This window comes from Chiloscyllium plagiosum, chromosome 19, assembly GCF_004010195.1.
Source record: "Chiloscyllium plagiosum isolate BGI_BamShark_2017 chromosome 19, ASM401019v2, whole genome shotgun sequence".
NCBI classification, from domain to species: Eukaryota; Metazoa; Chordata; class Chondrichthyes; order Orectolobiformes; family Hemiscylliidae; genus Chiloscyllium; species Chiloscyllium plagiosum.
Window position 1 is genome coordinate 61,832,337 of NC_057728.1, and position 16,815 is coordinate 61,849,151.

The 16,815-nt window shown below is 38.7% G+C and overlaps 1 protein-coding gene and 1 long non-coding RNA gene across 5 annotated transcripts in view; one reads left to right on the top strand and one right to left on the bottom strand.

Moving 5' to 3' along the window:
- The window catches only part of LOC122559321, a 108,441-nt gene that overhangs the window by 45,125 nt on the left and 46,501 nt on the right, over positions 1-16,815 (top strand). The window lies entirely within an intron of this gene.
- The window catches only part of ano6 (anoctamin 6), a 140,607-nt gene continuing 135,076 nt past the window's right edge, over positions 11,285-16,815 (bottom strand). For all 4 annotated transcript variants that reach the window (XM_043708688.1, XM_043708689.1, XM_043708690.1 and 1 more), the window contains 2 exons: positions 14,508-14,613; positions 11,285-13,815 (listed from right to left, as the gene is read on the bottom strand). In XM_043708688.1, the coding sequence (XP_043564623.1) occupies positions 13,606-13,815; positions 14,508-14,613 (316 nt within the window). In that variant the 3' untranslated portion in view covers positions 11,285-13,605. The remainder of the gene's footprint in view (positions 13,816-14,507; positions 14,614-16,815) is intronic.

Genomic DNA, 16,815 nt, shown 5'->3' on the forward strand with positions numbered 1-16,815 from the left:
AATAAGGTCATCGCCACTTAATTGTAACATTGGAACTTGTCGTTTAAACTCCAAGGGAAAACTGAAAAAGTAATTCTTGGAATCAGAATCTGACATTTCATTCTCATCCTGATTTACTAATGTAAACTGCACCTTGTGGAAAGATGACTACACGCTTTCCCTACATTATATGAAAAAGCGGCGTGGCACTGCACTAAATTAATGCATTGAGCATTTTGTCTTGCATGTTAATTACTTTGATGCCGTTATATAGACAGATTAGGATATCACCAAACTTCTTATATATATTCATACGTGCTGACATTCTGTCATATTTCAGTACCTGGGAAATTAAAACATTGTAATACCTATTGCACCCAGAAGGTGGAACTGATGATCTGAAAACGAGAACGTGGCAGTGAATTGACAGTCTAAATTGCATTACTAAATAGGAATACAGTTTATCATAAAATATCGGATTTGAATTAATGTTGAAAAAATGGTGGAAAAAAAATTATTGGCTATCTCCTGTGTTTCTCAGAAATCTCTTAGTTTAGAATGAAAGTAAGCTGCTTTTTCCTGTAAAATATCTGATCTATATCAGATTTTAAACATAATCATGTCTATTCATTAGATTTCTGAATTATTTCTGAAATAAAACAATTATTGGTTTATTATCAATCAAAACATATGGAAGAAGAGAAATAATTGACTATCTCCTGTGTTTCTCAGACATCTTTTAGTGTAAGATCAATGGGGATTTAATTGTAACAAAATTAGTACCAAGACCATGTTAAATTTAAGATCTTAGAAGTAGCATTAGTGAATAAATCTTGATTAGCTTTTAACGTAACTTTGTTAATTAGGACTATTACTAATTATAAATAACTATAGCGTACCCCTCCACATAACATCACTGTATCATTGAAATTTCTCCCCTGCCTTCTTGAGCCTGAGTTCCCCTGTGACCTCTACATAGATTGGGTATTTAATTGGATGGAAAAGGTTAACTTCATTTACCTTACAACCTGTAGAATTGTGGGGCTTAATTGTTGTTGTTGTAAGCCAGTCATCTCAGTTCACGACATCACTCAAGAGTTCATCAAAGTAGTGTCCTGGCCTGAACCATCTTAATCTGCTTCTTCAATGATTTTACCTCCATCAAGTGATCAGAAATAAGGATGCTCGCTCATGATTGCACCACTCATGACACCTTAGATAATGAAGCAGTAACAAACTCAAACTTAATTGATATCGAAGTGTAATTTCCCTGGATTTCACTGAAAAGTAACGGTATTGTGGAATCGTTTGAAACTCTGTTTTGTTGGGGTTTTTTGTAATGTATTCTATAATTAGATGATGTAGTGATAGGGAACTGTATAGTCAGGGGCACAGATCGGTGTTTCTATGGCCACAAGTGAGACTCCAGGATGGTGTGTTGCCTCCCCTGGTGCCAGGGCCAAGGATGTCTCTGAGTGGGCACAGGACATTCTGAAAGGGGAGGATGAGCTGATGGAATTCATGGTCATATTGGTTACCAACAGCAGAAAGAGATGAGATCCAGCAAATGGAATTTAGAGAGTTAGGTAGAGAATTGAAAAGTAGGGCCTCAAGGGTTATAATTCAGGCTTACTCCCTGTGCCATGTGCTAGTGAGGCCAGAAATAAGAAAATAATACAATTGAATGCATGGTTGAAGAGCTGGTGTAAGAGGGAGGCTTTCAGATAAGGAATCATTGGGATCTCTTCCAGGGAGGAACCTGTACCAGAAAGATGGACTACATCTAAACTGGAGGTGCACCAAAATCCTGGCAAGGAAGCTTGGCAGTGCGACTCGGGAGGGTTTAAACTACTGTGGCAGGGGTTGGAGGGATCCAGTGCAGTAGGCCAGCACATGGAGTGATTGAGAAGTTGAACGTTACATCAAGTAAATCTAATAAGAAGCACAGGCAGGGTCAGGTTAATAATCTCAGGGGGACTGGCGGTCTGAGGAGGACATTTATAAAGAGGAGGTGTTGAATATCTTGCATTATATTAATGCAAGGAGTATCACAGGTAAAGTAGATGTGCTTAGAGCCCAATTAGAGCGTGGAATTATGATGTGGTAGCTGTTACAGAAAGTTGGTTGAAAGAAGGGCAGGACTGGCAGCTCAACATTTCAGAGTTTAGATGTTTAAGGTGAGTAGAGAGTGATGTAAAAGGGGTTGGGGAGTTGCATTACTTTTTAAGGAGGCTGTCACAACTGCACGAAGACAGAACATTTTGGAGGGTTTATCCAGCAAGACATGTGGGTAGAACTCAGGAATAAGAAAGGAGCAATCACTATAATGGGGTTATACTATAGGCCTCCCAATAGTCAGTGGGAGGTGGAGGCCCAGATATGGAGGTTGATCATGGAATGATGTAAAAATAACAGGTTGTTATAGTGGCTCATTTTAACTTCCCCTGAGTTCCAGTGGCTTGAATGACAGAATTTGTTTCTTGCATTCAGGCGGGTTTCTTAAAACAATGTAGATAGTCCAACTGGGGAAGGGACTACACTAACCCTTGTAATTGGGAATTTGGAAAATGAGTTGGTTGGTCAAGGTTTCAGTGTGAACATTTTGGGAACAGAGATCATAATTCCTTAAGTTTTAAAATGGTCATGGATAAGGTAAGATTCATCCTCAGGTGAAAGTGTAAAATTGGGAAAAGGGTAACTAAAAAATTATTACAGAGAAACTGGAGAAATTAGATTTTTTTATTCATTCACAGGATGAGGGCACACTGGCTAGGCCAGCATTTATTTCCTATCCCTAATTGTCCAGAGGGCAGTTAAGATTCAACTAGATTGCTGTGAGGCTGGAGTCACATGTAGGCCAGATGAGGTAAGGATGGTGATTTCCTTCCCTAAAGGACATTAGTGAACCAGATGGGTTTATTTTGAAAATGGTTTCATGCTCATCATCAGACTCTTAATTCCAGATTTGTTTCAAATTAACATTCCACCATAGGCTGTGGTAGGATTGAAACCCAGGTCCCCAGAACATTACCCGGGTCTCTGGATTAACAGTCCAGCAATAATACCTCTAAGGCCCTCATCTCACCTTAATTGGGGAGCAGTTGTTTGATGGTAAATCCACATCTGATGTGTGGGAGTCTGTTAAAGGCCAGTTCAGGACCAGCATGTTCTTGTAAGAATGAAGGATAAGGATGTCAAGATTCAGGCACACTTGAGGACATGAGATATTTTTGAAAGTTTAGTCAAAAAAAGAAAGGAAGTCAGGATTACAAACAAAGCTGGTAAGAACTTAAGCAAGGAATTAGAAGAGCTAAAAGGGGCCATGAAATGTCCTTGGCAAGTTAAGACTAGGAGAATTCCAAGGCATTCTGTATGTATATTAGAAGTAAGAGGGTAGCTAGGGAAAGGATAAGTCCCCATAAAGTCAGAGGAGGGAATTTATGAAGAGGAGCTGTTGGATATCATGAAATTCCTTAAGATAGTTAAGTTCCCAGAGCCTCATGGGATCTATCCCAGAATACTGAGGGAGGCAAAGGAGAATATTGCTACAGCCCTTAACAGAGATCTTTATATCCTCTTCAACCACAGGTGAAGTCCCAGAAGACTGGAGAATAGCCAATAATCTTCCTTTGTTTAAGAAGGGCAACAGGGATAATCTAGGAAATTTCAGGCCGGTGAGCCTATAGTGTCAGGGAAATTATTGGACAGGATGTACTTGCATTTGGAAAATAATGACTTATTAGGAATGCATGGCTTTGTGCAATGGAGGTCTTGTCTCATAAATTTGGTTGAATTTTTTGAAGGAGTGATGAAGACGATTAATGAGGGTAGGGCAGTGGATGTTGTCTACATGAACTTTACTAAAGTATTTGCCAACTTCCCTTATGGTAGGCTGGTCTGGAAGATAGGTCATATGGGATCCAGGATGAGTTGTTAAGTTGGATACAAAATTTGTTTGGTCAGAGGAGAGACAGGATAGTTGTGGACAGGTGTTTTTCTGACTGGAGTTCTGTGACCAGTGTTTTCCACAAGGATCAATGCTGGGACTTTTGCTCTTTGTAATAATATAGAAATGATTTGGATGAAAATATATGTGGTCTGATTAGTAAGTTTGTAGATGACACAAAGAGTTATGCAGAGTGAAGGCGTCTGTTCAAGGATACAACAGGGTAGAGATCAGCTAGAAAGAAGGGCACAGAAGTGGTATATAGAGTTAATCCAGTGAGGTAAGTCAAATGCAAGAGTAAAGTGTAGAGTAAATGGTGGGACCCTTAGGAACTACAGGATATACAGGGGATCTTGGGATGCCAGTCCATGGCTCACCAAAAGTGGCAACACAAGTGGATAAGGTAGCAAAGAAGGCATACAGCATACTTGCCTTCATCAGTTGGGGCACTGAATTTAAAAGTTGGTGAGTCATGTTGCAGTTCTATAAAATGTTAGTTAGGTGAAATTTGGAATATTGTGTGCAGTTCTGCTCACCACACTATAGGAAACATATGGGAGCTTTGGAGAGAGTGCAAAGAGATTTACCAGGATGTTGCCTGGGTGGAGTGTATTAGCTATCAGGAGAGGGTGGACAAACTTGGATTGTTTTTGTGAGAGGGTTGGAGGCTGAGAGCTGACCTGATAGCCTATAAAATTATGAAAGGCATGGATATGGTGGATAGTCAGAGTCCTTTTCCCCGGATGGAAATGTCACATACAAGGAGGCATAAATTTATAGTGAGAACAGGAAATTTTACAGATGATGTGCGAGGCAGGTTGTTTTTTACAGAGTAATAGATGACTGCAACACGCTGCAGTGGAGGTGATAGAAGCAGATATGATAGCAACATTCAAGAAGTATTTAGACACATGAACAGGCCGAGAATAGAGGGATATAATTAGTTTAGAATGGCATCATGGTTGGCGCAGTCATAGTGAATGGAAGGACCTTTCCTTAGAATCCTTACAGTGCGGAAGCCCTTCAGCCCAACAAGTCCACACTGACCCTCTGAAGAGTAACCCACCCAGACTGATTCCCCTTTGATTCTACATTTACCCCAGACTTATGCACCCAACCTACACATCCCTGAACACTATGGGAAATTTAGCAAGGTCAATCCACCCTAACCTGCACATCTTTCGGTTGTGGGAGGAAACCAGAGCAGCTGGAGGAAACCCATGCAGACACAGGGAGAATGTGCAAACTCCACACAGTCGCCCAAGGCTGGAATTGAACTCAGGTCCCTAGCACTGTGAGGCATCAATGCTGACCACTGAGTCACCATGCTGTCCAATCCTTATGCTGTACATTCTATGTCCTATGACTTGTTTTATTTTCAACTTCATTGTAATAAACGTTTGTTGTGAAAGAAACTCCAGCATCATGTGACTATGTTTCAGTGAATGTGCACATTAACAATTTTCAAAAAAATGATCTATCAGGCCAGACTTATTTCTGGGATCTAACTTGTCCAGTAGTACCATAACTCAAGTTTACAGCAGTGGTTATGCATTCTGCTGCAATTTGGAGTTTCCAGCCTCAACACCTCTGCCTTTGAAAGGAAGATCGTCTTTGAAGATGCTTATCAAAACTTACTGTTTTGACTAAGCTTTTCATCAACCTAGCTGACATCTCCTGGTTTATTGGTTGGATATCTGGTTTTGACTATTTTGAAATGACACAAGGCATTTTTCAAGATTAAAAGTTACATTAATGCACATGGTGATCTGTTCTCAATCTACACCAATTAAATGGGCAGATAGTTGGATCTTTTTTCCAATTAATGCACCTCTGAAATAAAACTGTCCGTGGTGCTGGAAAGGTACTGTTGATGTGGGAAATCTGGAATAACAACAGAGAATTCTACAAATTCTCAAAAGGTCTGGCAGTATTTACGAAAGATCATGGAGCTAGAAATTTAACTGCTGTCTCCACAGAGCCAGTCACATCTGCTGAGCAAATCCAGCATTTTTGTCAAAATCTTAATTTGAATTTCACCAAAATGAGGTGAAGACCAAACAGCTGGAGAAGAGTTATACCTTCAGCTAGAAACAGCCACATGCTCTTCTCTTCAGAAGATATTTCAGCAAAAATAGTAATATTTAAGCAGATTGTATAGCGGATAGTGATGACATGAGATTGAAAGATGTTTCTGAGATAGCCATTTCAAGAAAGGCAGCATGGGCAGTGAATAGGAAGCAGGTGGGGTCAGCAGAGAAAGTTGCTGAGCAGGAGGCTGACAATCAGTGGTGGGAGAAAACACATGTTTTGGCAGATTGGGTGACTGTCTTATGGGCATTTGCAATTGTTCATGTTTGATGTCTAGACTTAGCGTTTCTGTTGGTCATCAATACTAGATTGTCAGTTTAAGGAGAATGTCCAAGTCCAGGAATTCTTATTCATTCACGGGCTGAAGGCCTCGTTGGCTAGGCCAGCATTTATTATCCATCCCTAATTACCTAGAGAGCAGTTAAGAGTCAACTACATTGCCGTGGGTCTGGATCACATGTAGACCAGACCAGGTACGGATGGCAGTTTCCTTCCCTAAAGGAAATTAGTGAACCAGATGGGTTTTTCTAATAATTGACAATGGTTTCATGGTCATCATTAGACTCTTCATTCCAGATTTTTTTATTGAATTCAATTCTGACAGGGTGGAATTCAAACCCAGGTTCCCAGAACATTAGCTGAGTCTCTGGATTAACAGTTCAGTGATAATACCACTAGTATGTTGCCTCCCTATTACTAAGAGTTATTCTTCTAATCTTATTGGGAAGCAGGGAATGGTTGAGCCTTTTTCAAAAAGTGAGCTAAATTGGAACAATCACTCCTAGGAGACTATAGCTTTACTATTATGGAAGAAAGTCAGGAATGAGAATATCCATCAGTCCCCTTGCCTACTTATGCCTATCTATTTGGGCCCCTCACAAAACTTATTATTTCCATGTTCCTCTTGCCTCAATGTGATATGTAAATTACTACTGTCAGGTTATATCATAGGTATATCTATTATACATAGGTCTGTGAGAATGGGTTCTCCACTTTATTGAACAAAATTTAAAACTGAAATGCAACATTCATACATATAATTCCACACAGGAAACAGTGTGAGACATCTCCAGTATAGACACTGTTAAAATGAATGCAATTCAGTTATTTTTATAGAGAAAAATGGGAGGTATTTTTAATTACAAAGTAAGGATCAACACAATTTTAATTAATGACTTCCAACAAAATAAATTTTCATGATTGCAATTAACCTACATTCACAGTTACAATACAATTCAATATGTCAAGTGCTTTGAAGAAGAAAGAACCAAAAATGAAAAATTAATATATTTTATTCCATATTATTGGTGCTCTTTGGTAAAGATGAAAGTGTGCTCAATAACTGCATGATAGACAAACATAAATGATCCACATTGTGGCTTCATTACCAGCTTGTTGTATATACTTAACACAAAACATGTCAATCAGATTTGTTCAGCCACATAAATGAACTCTGAACTTTTCTACTGATATTTCAAGTTAAACAAAATACACCCTCCTGACCAAGATGTGGGTGTGAATGAACATTTGTTTATTTGCTTGAAAAATAAATGCAGTAAACCTATGAGAGTTAAATGAATGTAATCAACATTCTGACAAAAATGAAAAATAAATGCTCATTTCATCCTAACCAGAGATTAAAGCAAAGCAATATTGATATAGTCGTTTACCAAGTACATGTATTTACTTCCCAATATTCTCTAAAGACATTAAGGTTCACTGGTTTGTACAGAGAGAAGGGTTGAGCTATGCATTATGTCATAGCTTATTGTCTTAAATAACAAATTTCATCCCATTTTAGAATTCATCGCCATAACTTCTGGGCACAAACAAAATAAGATTGACCTTATTTATTTGCAACAAATTTTGTTGCTATAAAAGAATATAACTTCTTCCTTTTCTGCTATGTTCCAGACTTTTAAAACCGTAAGGTCTCAGATTAAGAAAATTGAGGTTTTAAAAATTGAAACACTATTTAAAATGCAAATGAGAATATAATAAGGTTATAATTAAGGATGTAACCTTCCCTCCACTTTTACCCTGCTTTATTGATTTTAATGGATCCAAATCAAAATAGTGAAAATATCAAATGATACAAAAGCTGCCTTTATACAATATTAATACATTATAGGAATGAAAGAAAAATGACCTACCAGAAAACAAAGTTGTATCAGATTTTACAGACTAACTAAACAAATTGTGGCAGCGTTATCGTCCATCTCTAACTGCCCTAGAGATGGTGATGCTAAGTTTCCTCTCTACAATCCATGTGGTGTAGGTGCACCCACAATATCATTTAGGGTGGGAGGTCCAGGACTTTGACCCAGCGACAATAAAGGAACAGCAATATTGTTCCAATTCAAGATACTGTACAGCTTGGATGCAAATTTGCAGGTGGTGGTGTTCCAAGCTGTTTGTTTCAAAGTGATTGTGGTCACAGGTTTGAAAAGTGTCATCTAAGTAGTCTTGGTCAGTTGCATTTACAGATGGCACATAAGGCTGCCACGGTGTGTCAGTGGGAGTGGGAGTGAATACTGAATGTGTTAGACGGAGCGGCAAGCAAGTGGTCTGGTTTTGTCCTGGATGGTGTTGAAGCTGCACACCCAGGCAAATGGGCAGTATTCCAACACAATCCTGACTTATGCCTTGTAGATGGTGGATAAGACCTGGGGAGTCAGGAAGTGAGTTACTTTCTAAAGAATTCCTGGTCTATGACCTGCTCTTATATGTATAGTAATATTTAAGGGATTCAAATGATAGTAATGCTATTGAATATCAACAGGCAATGGCTGCATTCTCTCAATAGAGAAAGTCATTGCTTGGCACTCATGTGGCGCAAGTGTTACTCCACAAATTAGGTCAAGACTAAATGTTGTCTTGGCTTTGCTGCATTTGGGTACAGACTGCTTCAGTATCTGAGGATCATGAATGATGCTGAACATTCTGCTTTCATTTGCAAACCTCCCCACATCTGACCTTAGGATGGAGGGAAGGTCATTGAGGGAACAGTGAAAGATGGCTGGGGCTAAGATACTACCCTGAGAAACTCTTGCAGAAAGGTCCCTGCGCTGAGACCAGAACTAACATCTTGTGTGCCAGGTATGACTTCAATCAGTAGAGACTTTAACATACAGGATAATCAGAGAACTTTTTCAGATAATGTTTCAAAACAAATTGGACTGAACCAAATAAACTGTCATTCTTTGGTTCACAAAGCTCTAATGGAAAGCATATATTTGTTGAACCAATGATATACACAGTGGGTGTCTCAACTAGCCTAGCTGGTATTCTGCTAAATATTGCCCCCTCAGACCATGATTGGGTAAAGCTGAAAATGTGTTGCTGGAAAAGCGCAGCAGGTCAGGCAGCATCCAAGGAATAGGAGAATTGATGTTTCGGGCATAAGCCTTATGCTCCTGTTCCTTGGATGCTGCCTGACCTGCTGCGCTTTTCCAACAACACATTTTCAGCTCTGATCTCCAGCATCTGCAGCCCTCACTTTCTCTCCATGATTGGGTAAAACCTACTTCAACAGAAAGAAGTCCTTTAAGTTTTAAAATAGCATGCAGAAACAATGTACAACTATATATGCTGCTGATGTTTAAACAGGAAATCAATTAATATTTAGTCAATAATGGCAAATATATTTATGTCACGATATTTTTAATTAGACATGCTTTGCTCCTATATCATTTTGTCTTGATGAACTTAAAAGGAAGAACATTATTACCAGTTGTTTAGAAAATGTCTGTGGGTGGGAGAATAATTATATAAAGCTTTACAGACACAAAGATCATACAAATTAATTAGTACAGCATCTTGACATTCAAAAAAAGCATGTCAAGATGACTGAATTATGTTTTCCTTTCTATATTTCAGATAAAATTATTTTTCACTTTCAAGAGTCATACAGCATGGAAACAGACCTCCGGTCCAACCAAACAGTGTCGAACATAATCCCAAACTAAACTAGTCCCACCTGCCTGCTCCTGGCCCACACCCTTCCAAACCTTTCCTATACCTCCTCCAATACCTCTCATTACTTTATAAACTTCGATCAGATCATCTCTCAACATCCTACACTCTCGCGTAAAAGTCCCAGCCTAACCATGTACAAAGTAGTGATTGCACCTTAGGACACATATTACACATACAACTAACCATGAGTGCCAAGAGATGCACTGAGTCGTCTGAGCCTTGTAGTGAAGGAAGGTGGCTTCCAAATTACCATGGACAAGCAGCCTTTAATACACTGGACTCTTTGAATAAGTTCCCATTTTCTTCAATAGCATTTGACCCTACTACAGGAGGCAGAGATACTTTATTGACTTACTTTTAATTGTTTTGGATAGAATCTCAATCTTGTTTTATAGATACCGACTGTATGTTACATGACACCAACAACTGATAGCAGGTATTGTGCTCAAATACAGCTGCAAGTCAAAAGGTAGTCATTGTGGTCTTTTCATTGGATTTGAGGTATTTAGTGACTATTCATGTCAGAATTCGATTTCCATCACAGTTATTGATCTTATATTGAAAGACATAAGTGCTACACAGTTGAGAGGTGGATCAAACACTATGGGTGGCATATTATTGAATAGCTCTTTAATTCTATTCTGAAAATATGGGTGTGGGGCTAGGTGGTGAATTAACATGGCAGATCCACTTAAATTTCAGTAGATGAAATACACAAACTGTGAGAAAAAGGTATGATTTATCCGTGGGGATCCTTGTCCGTTATGAAAGATTAGCCTGAGACCTCTCAGAAATCCATTTGCACTCTTTATTTCAGCTACTGGATTTAGGTTATATATGTAAAAAAAAATTTATGGGCTTATCTAGTAACTAAAATGTTTTTTTGGTTATATAACTGCCCAGAAGTGAATAGAGATGATAATATCTCAATTTTTATTTGCACCCACTCTGTCCAGTTTTGATAAACTTGTTCGTGATAGGCCTTTTAGAAAGATTTTAGCAGTTCTTACTGGTTGACTCTGCATTTCATAAAAATAATTTTATATGAATGAATATAATTTGGAGTAGCAGTAATAAAAAAAACTATAACTACTTTCATTTGGTTTTGCTTTTTCTTGACGCTCTGCAGATAAAGGACAATATGAATTTTAATTCAGTTCCACATATTATCAGATTGGCTGCAAATTAATGGGATATTAGGCTGAACTCTTGCTGCACTGGAGTCACAAGACAGACTAACAGGCAAAACTGATGAGATGTCTGGACAAGAATTGATGCACAGCTTAAGTATATGGGGTTAAAAACAGAAAATGCTGAAGAAACGCAACAGGTCTAGCAGCAACTGTGGAGAACAAAATACTGTTAACATTTTAAGCCCAATATGTTTTGCCTTTGGAACTCAGTGTCATACTGGACTCGAGACATTCATTCTGTTTCTCTCCCTACAGATACTGCCAGATTTGATGAGTTTCTCCAACACTTTAAGATTTTATTTCACATCTTTATTATTCCATTTGCTATTTTTGTTCAAATGTATTGTTTTACACTTTGAAAAGCTGCAAAACATATTACATGTATTTTAAAAATAGGTCTTTGATTGAAATACTACATATTAAATGTACTTTCCACTGTTTATAGAAGTATTGTTTCATTTTAATAACATTTGAGAAACACTAAGATGGTGAGTAATAGTCAGTGAATGGTTTAACCCTTACACAGTCAATTAGATTATTAGGGAGAATGGAACTGAGTCAGGTTTAATCTTTTAAGAAGATAAGAAGTAATTTCTTCAAACAGAGGGCAGAGAAACTTTGGAATTGTCTACCACAAGTGGTTGTGGATGCTCAGTCCTGAGTATATTTGAGCCTAAGATCAATAATAGTTTTGGACATTACAGGAATCAAGGATAATGGGGTTTGGGTGGGTAATTGAGGTTGAAGATCTGATTGTATCAAATAATGGAGTGGGTGTAAGGAGCATCGTGACCCAGAGTTGCTCCTATTTATGTTCTGAAGACTGTGAATAAATCTGGCTGCAAGTTGCAGGAAAAGCATACAACGTAATATTTAGTGTCCTGACTCCACATGATTCCAAGTCCTGCCTTATTACCATATTGAGCTTTCAGTGTTAATAGTGAGTTTTCCCATTGCTTGTCAGGTATTCAGATGTCATTATCAGATTTAGATATTGCAGCAGTTTAGATGTGGCAAACAGTCCAGTTTCTGGATTTTCTTTCTTTACAACGATCAAGTGCGCCATTGGCTATAAAGTGCTTTGGGTCATTCTAAGGTCATGACAGTCACTTCATGAATTGAAGAAGTCTTTCTTTTCAAGGCAACAAGTTAAAAAAAAAAACAAACTCCAATCAAGTTTGAATTTAGTGTATTGGCAACATTAAAAGTCAATGACGCAATCCGATGCTTTGAGGGTAGAAGACCGGGAAAAATTGAACAGTTGGGAGAGAACTGCCAAAAGACCAACAGATGTAGGCTGCTAGTCAGAACTGTCTGATTGGTACCTATCGAGAGAAGGTATTTGCACAGAGGAAAACATCGACACCGACTTGGAGAGCAAATCTACAAAGAGAAGATTCGTCAGCTGGTGGGTTTGGAAATTTGAATGTTTCAGTAAATCTTAATGGGGGTTTATATAAGGGAAAGTAAAATATAGCTTAGAGGAAGGAGTTGTAAATATTTTTTAGTTAATTATTCTCTGTTATAGTTCTTGGCCTCTCAAATTTTCACAGATTACTGCATGGGATAAATCTTTTCTGGGTTGCTGGTTTAAATTAAAGCAGGAGGGTTTACCCATATTGGAACAGTTAGGGGGTATTTTTTGGGGGGTGTATTTTAAACGGATTGGCCTAATTCAAATTTGTTTTTGTCGCCAGGCAACCAGCTACCTGAGCTGCTGGACCACATGTTACGTTGTGTCTTATTCAAAACACTTGGTGCTGTCAGTTAGTTCTGCTAGCTTTTAACTCTCTTAATGATACAGTACACCCACATCTTCATTATACCCATACACTGAATATGTCCTCTGCGATGAATACTATGATATAGCAGGATATTTTAAACATTACTGGTCCTGGAGCTGTTCATTTACTTATACAGTCAATGCGAAGTAATTCTCCCATGTTAGATCGCTGAATGATGTAAGTATACAGCATCATATCAGCAGTGGGCTACTTTCTGGTGCAATAGCAATTTTGCTCAATTTTCAGCTGAAAATAATCCAAAAATCAAGGCTACCACATCTTTGCTCACTGCGACCACTCTTTCCTACCACTTTTTTGCTCAGTTTTTTAGTCATTACATTCCTTTTTCATATTCTAAAAAGGTCCAGGATAACACCATGATATTTTTAAGGTGTCATATTTGTCAACCCTTTGTAAATATAACAAATGTGAACTCCTGAAACCTCCTGCACCAACCATCGGTATCAGTATTACAAAATGCAGTGGGTCAAATGACAAACAAAATACAGAACAGTTCTTTTTTTAAGGATTGTACAAAACAAAATGTGTCTTGGAATCAAACAATTTAAAAAATCTCCAAACCTCCTTTTAAAAAATGTAAGATAAAAAAATTACAGATTTGTGTCACAAGTGTTTATACATCCATGTCTGCAGATTTCGTGCTCACTGGACCCTTCATTATAGTTTTGGCAGTTTCTGCCATTTTGTTATGCCAGTCTGTAAGTTGAGATTCATGCAGAAGCTTCTGTGTCAGATACCTCTCCCGCTTAATTTGCTCTTTAATGTGTTTTGGTACGTCAGGAATGCAGTAAGAGACAAGGAAACTCACTGTAAATACAATGTGCTGAAAAATAATAAAACAAATATGCTATTAAAAACTCTGTGCCCATTTCTCTAAGAGTACAACATTAAAAATTGTTTGCTTCATTGTCATATCATATGTGATAATTCTGAGACCATGTAATAACCAGGGTCACTTAATTGAGTGGTGTATTGAGGAAAGCAAACTATTCCCATTCATGCAGCATTTCCCACAATGTCTGTTTTCACCTCTGTGCTAAAAGAAATGTATTCTTAATATTGTCAGTCAAATTACAATTACAGATTTATTAAATGATATTTTATTTTTGATGCATATTAGGTCAATGCTAGAATGACATATGACTGTACATCTGAGACAGCACACTTTTGCCACAATATGATTATTTCACACATTAAGTGCCAAAAATAATTCATAAAAGAAATAAGATTTGCAGGTCAAAGAATGCATTCCAGAAATCATTCGAAGACACATATATAATGTCTCAGGAGCTCACTGCCCTTAGAGAATGCCTTAGGGGTGGGCAATAAATGCCAACTCAGCTGCTGGCACCCACATCCCCATATGAATAAACAAAAGGTACATTTTCATGACATTCCTGCCTTTATGTGAATGATTCTCTTTATTTCTCATCTTTTAGTTCATCACAGAGGCAATATCAGCCATTGCAAACTACAAATAATAACATACAAAAATAATTTTAAAATACCTCTCACCTCCATAATAATAATAAAAGCCAATTTGGCGGCCATTATATGCCAGAAATAAAGGCTATGATAATACTGTAGAGGGTGACCAGGAGGATATCGCAAGTCTCGGTACCTGACACAAAATGAAAATGACTAAATCATTAGTCCATATAATGGCAACAAATTAAAGCTAATATCTTCACATAGGAGACATGTACTAACAAGAAACAATAGTAATAAAGGCAAATGGATGACAGAAATAAAATTCCTCAATCAAATTATGTGGGAAAGAAAATCTACCATCCTGACTTAACTAAGAGATACATTGAAGGTGACAAATACAGTATTTCTTGATAATGATAGGGTTTGCTGTAAAGCAATTTGATCTAAATTTGCAAATGGACAGTTTGTGACTGAATTTGATGTTAACAGCGATGCACCTGTATTTATTCTAATGGGGCAGGGCTTATCAATGCACACTCTTGAAGTAGACAGGAATGTATACATTGCATGTGGAGTGTTCAACAGGAATGTATATTGTGAAGTCTGACACAGAGGTCAGCACAATTTCATAACCTTTCACCCATAAAGCATGTTACATCATGTGCTTATGTTGCATGAGCATCTACTCTTGTTAATTTGCAAAGTTAATCCCAATACAGAACACAGAACAGTACAGCACAGGAACAGGCCCTTCAGCTCAACATGTCTGTGCCGACCATGATGCCATTCTAAACTGATAGTATTCTAAACTAATCCCATCTGCCTGCACATGATCCATATCCCTCTAGCCTGTTCATGTTTAATCACGTTGAAATGCCCCGTGAATGTTGCTATCATTTCTGCTCCTATCATGTCTCCTGGTAGCACATTCCAAGCACTTACCACCCTCTGTGTAAAAGATTTTCCTTGCCCATGTCCTTTCAACTTTCCCCCTCCACCTTAAACCTATGTCCCCAACTATTTGACATTTCCTCCCGGGAAAAAAAAAGACCATCCATGTATCCATTCCGCTCATAATTTTATATACTTATATCAGATCGCCCCTCAGTCTCAAATGGCCTAGTGAACACAGTCCAAATTTGTCCAACCTCTCCTTGTAGCCAATACTCTCCCAACTAGACAACATCCTGGTAAATCTCTTTTGCACCCTCTCAAAAGACCCTACATCCCTTCTTTGGTATGGCAACCAGGACTGCACACAATATTCCGAATGTGGCCTAACTAAAGGTTTATACAACTACAACATGAGAACATAGAACAATACAGCACAGAACAGGCCCTTCGGCCCACGATGTTGTGCCGAACATTTGTCCTAGCTTAAGCACCCATCCATGTACCTATCCAATTGCCGCTTAAAGGTCACCAATGATTCTGACTCTGCCACTCCCACAGGCAGTGCATTCCATGCCCTTACCACTCTCTGGGTAAAGAACCCACCCCTGACATCTCCCCTATACCTTCCACCCTTCACCTTAAATTTATGTCCCCTTGTAACACTCTGTTGTACCCAGGGAAAAAGTTTCTGACTGTCTACTCTATCTATTCCTCTGATCATCTTATAAACCTCGATCAAGTCACCCCTCATCCTTCGCCGTTCCAACGAGAAAAGGCCGAGAACTCTCAACCGATCCTCGTACGACTTCCTCTCCATTCCAGGCAACATCCTGGTAAATCTTCTCTGCACCCCCTCCAAAGCTTCCACATCTTTCCTAAAGTGAGGCGACCAGAACTCCACACAGTACTCCAAATGTGGCCTAACCAAAGTCCTGTACAGCTGCAACATCACTTCACGACTCTTGAATTCAATCCCTCTGCTAATGAACGATAATACTCCATAGGCCTTCTTACAAACTCTATCCACCTGAGTGGCAACCTTCAAAGATCTATGTACATAGACCCCAAGATCCCTCTGTTCCTCCACCTGACTAAGAACCCTAACGTTAACCCTGTATTCCGCATTCTTATTTGTTCTTCAAAAATGGACAACCTCACACTTGGCAGGGTTGAACCCCATCTGCCACTCCTCAGCCCAGCTCTGCATCATATCTAAGTCCCTCTGCAGCCGACAACAGCCCTCCTCACTGTCCACAACTCAACCTATCTTCGTATCATCTGCAAATTTACTGACCCACCCTTCGACTCCCACATCTAAGTCATTAATAAAAATTACAAACAGCAGAGGACCCAGAACTGATCCCTGCGGAACTCCAATTGTAACTGGGCTCCAGGCTGAGTATTTACCATCTACCACCACTCTCTGCCTTCGACCGGTTAGCCAGTTTTCTATCCAATTGGCCAAATTTCCCTCTATCCCATGCCTCCTGACTTCCCG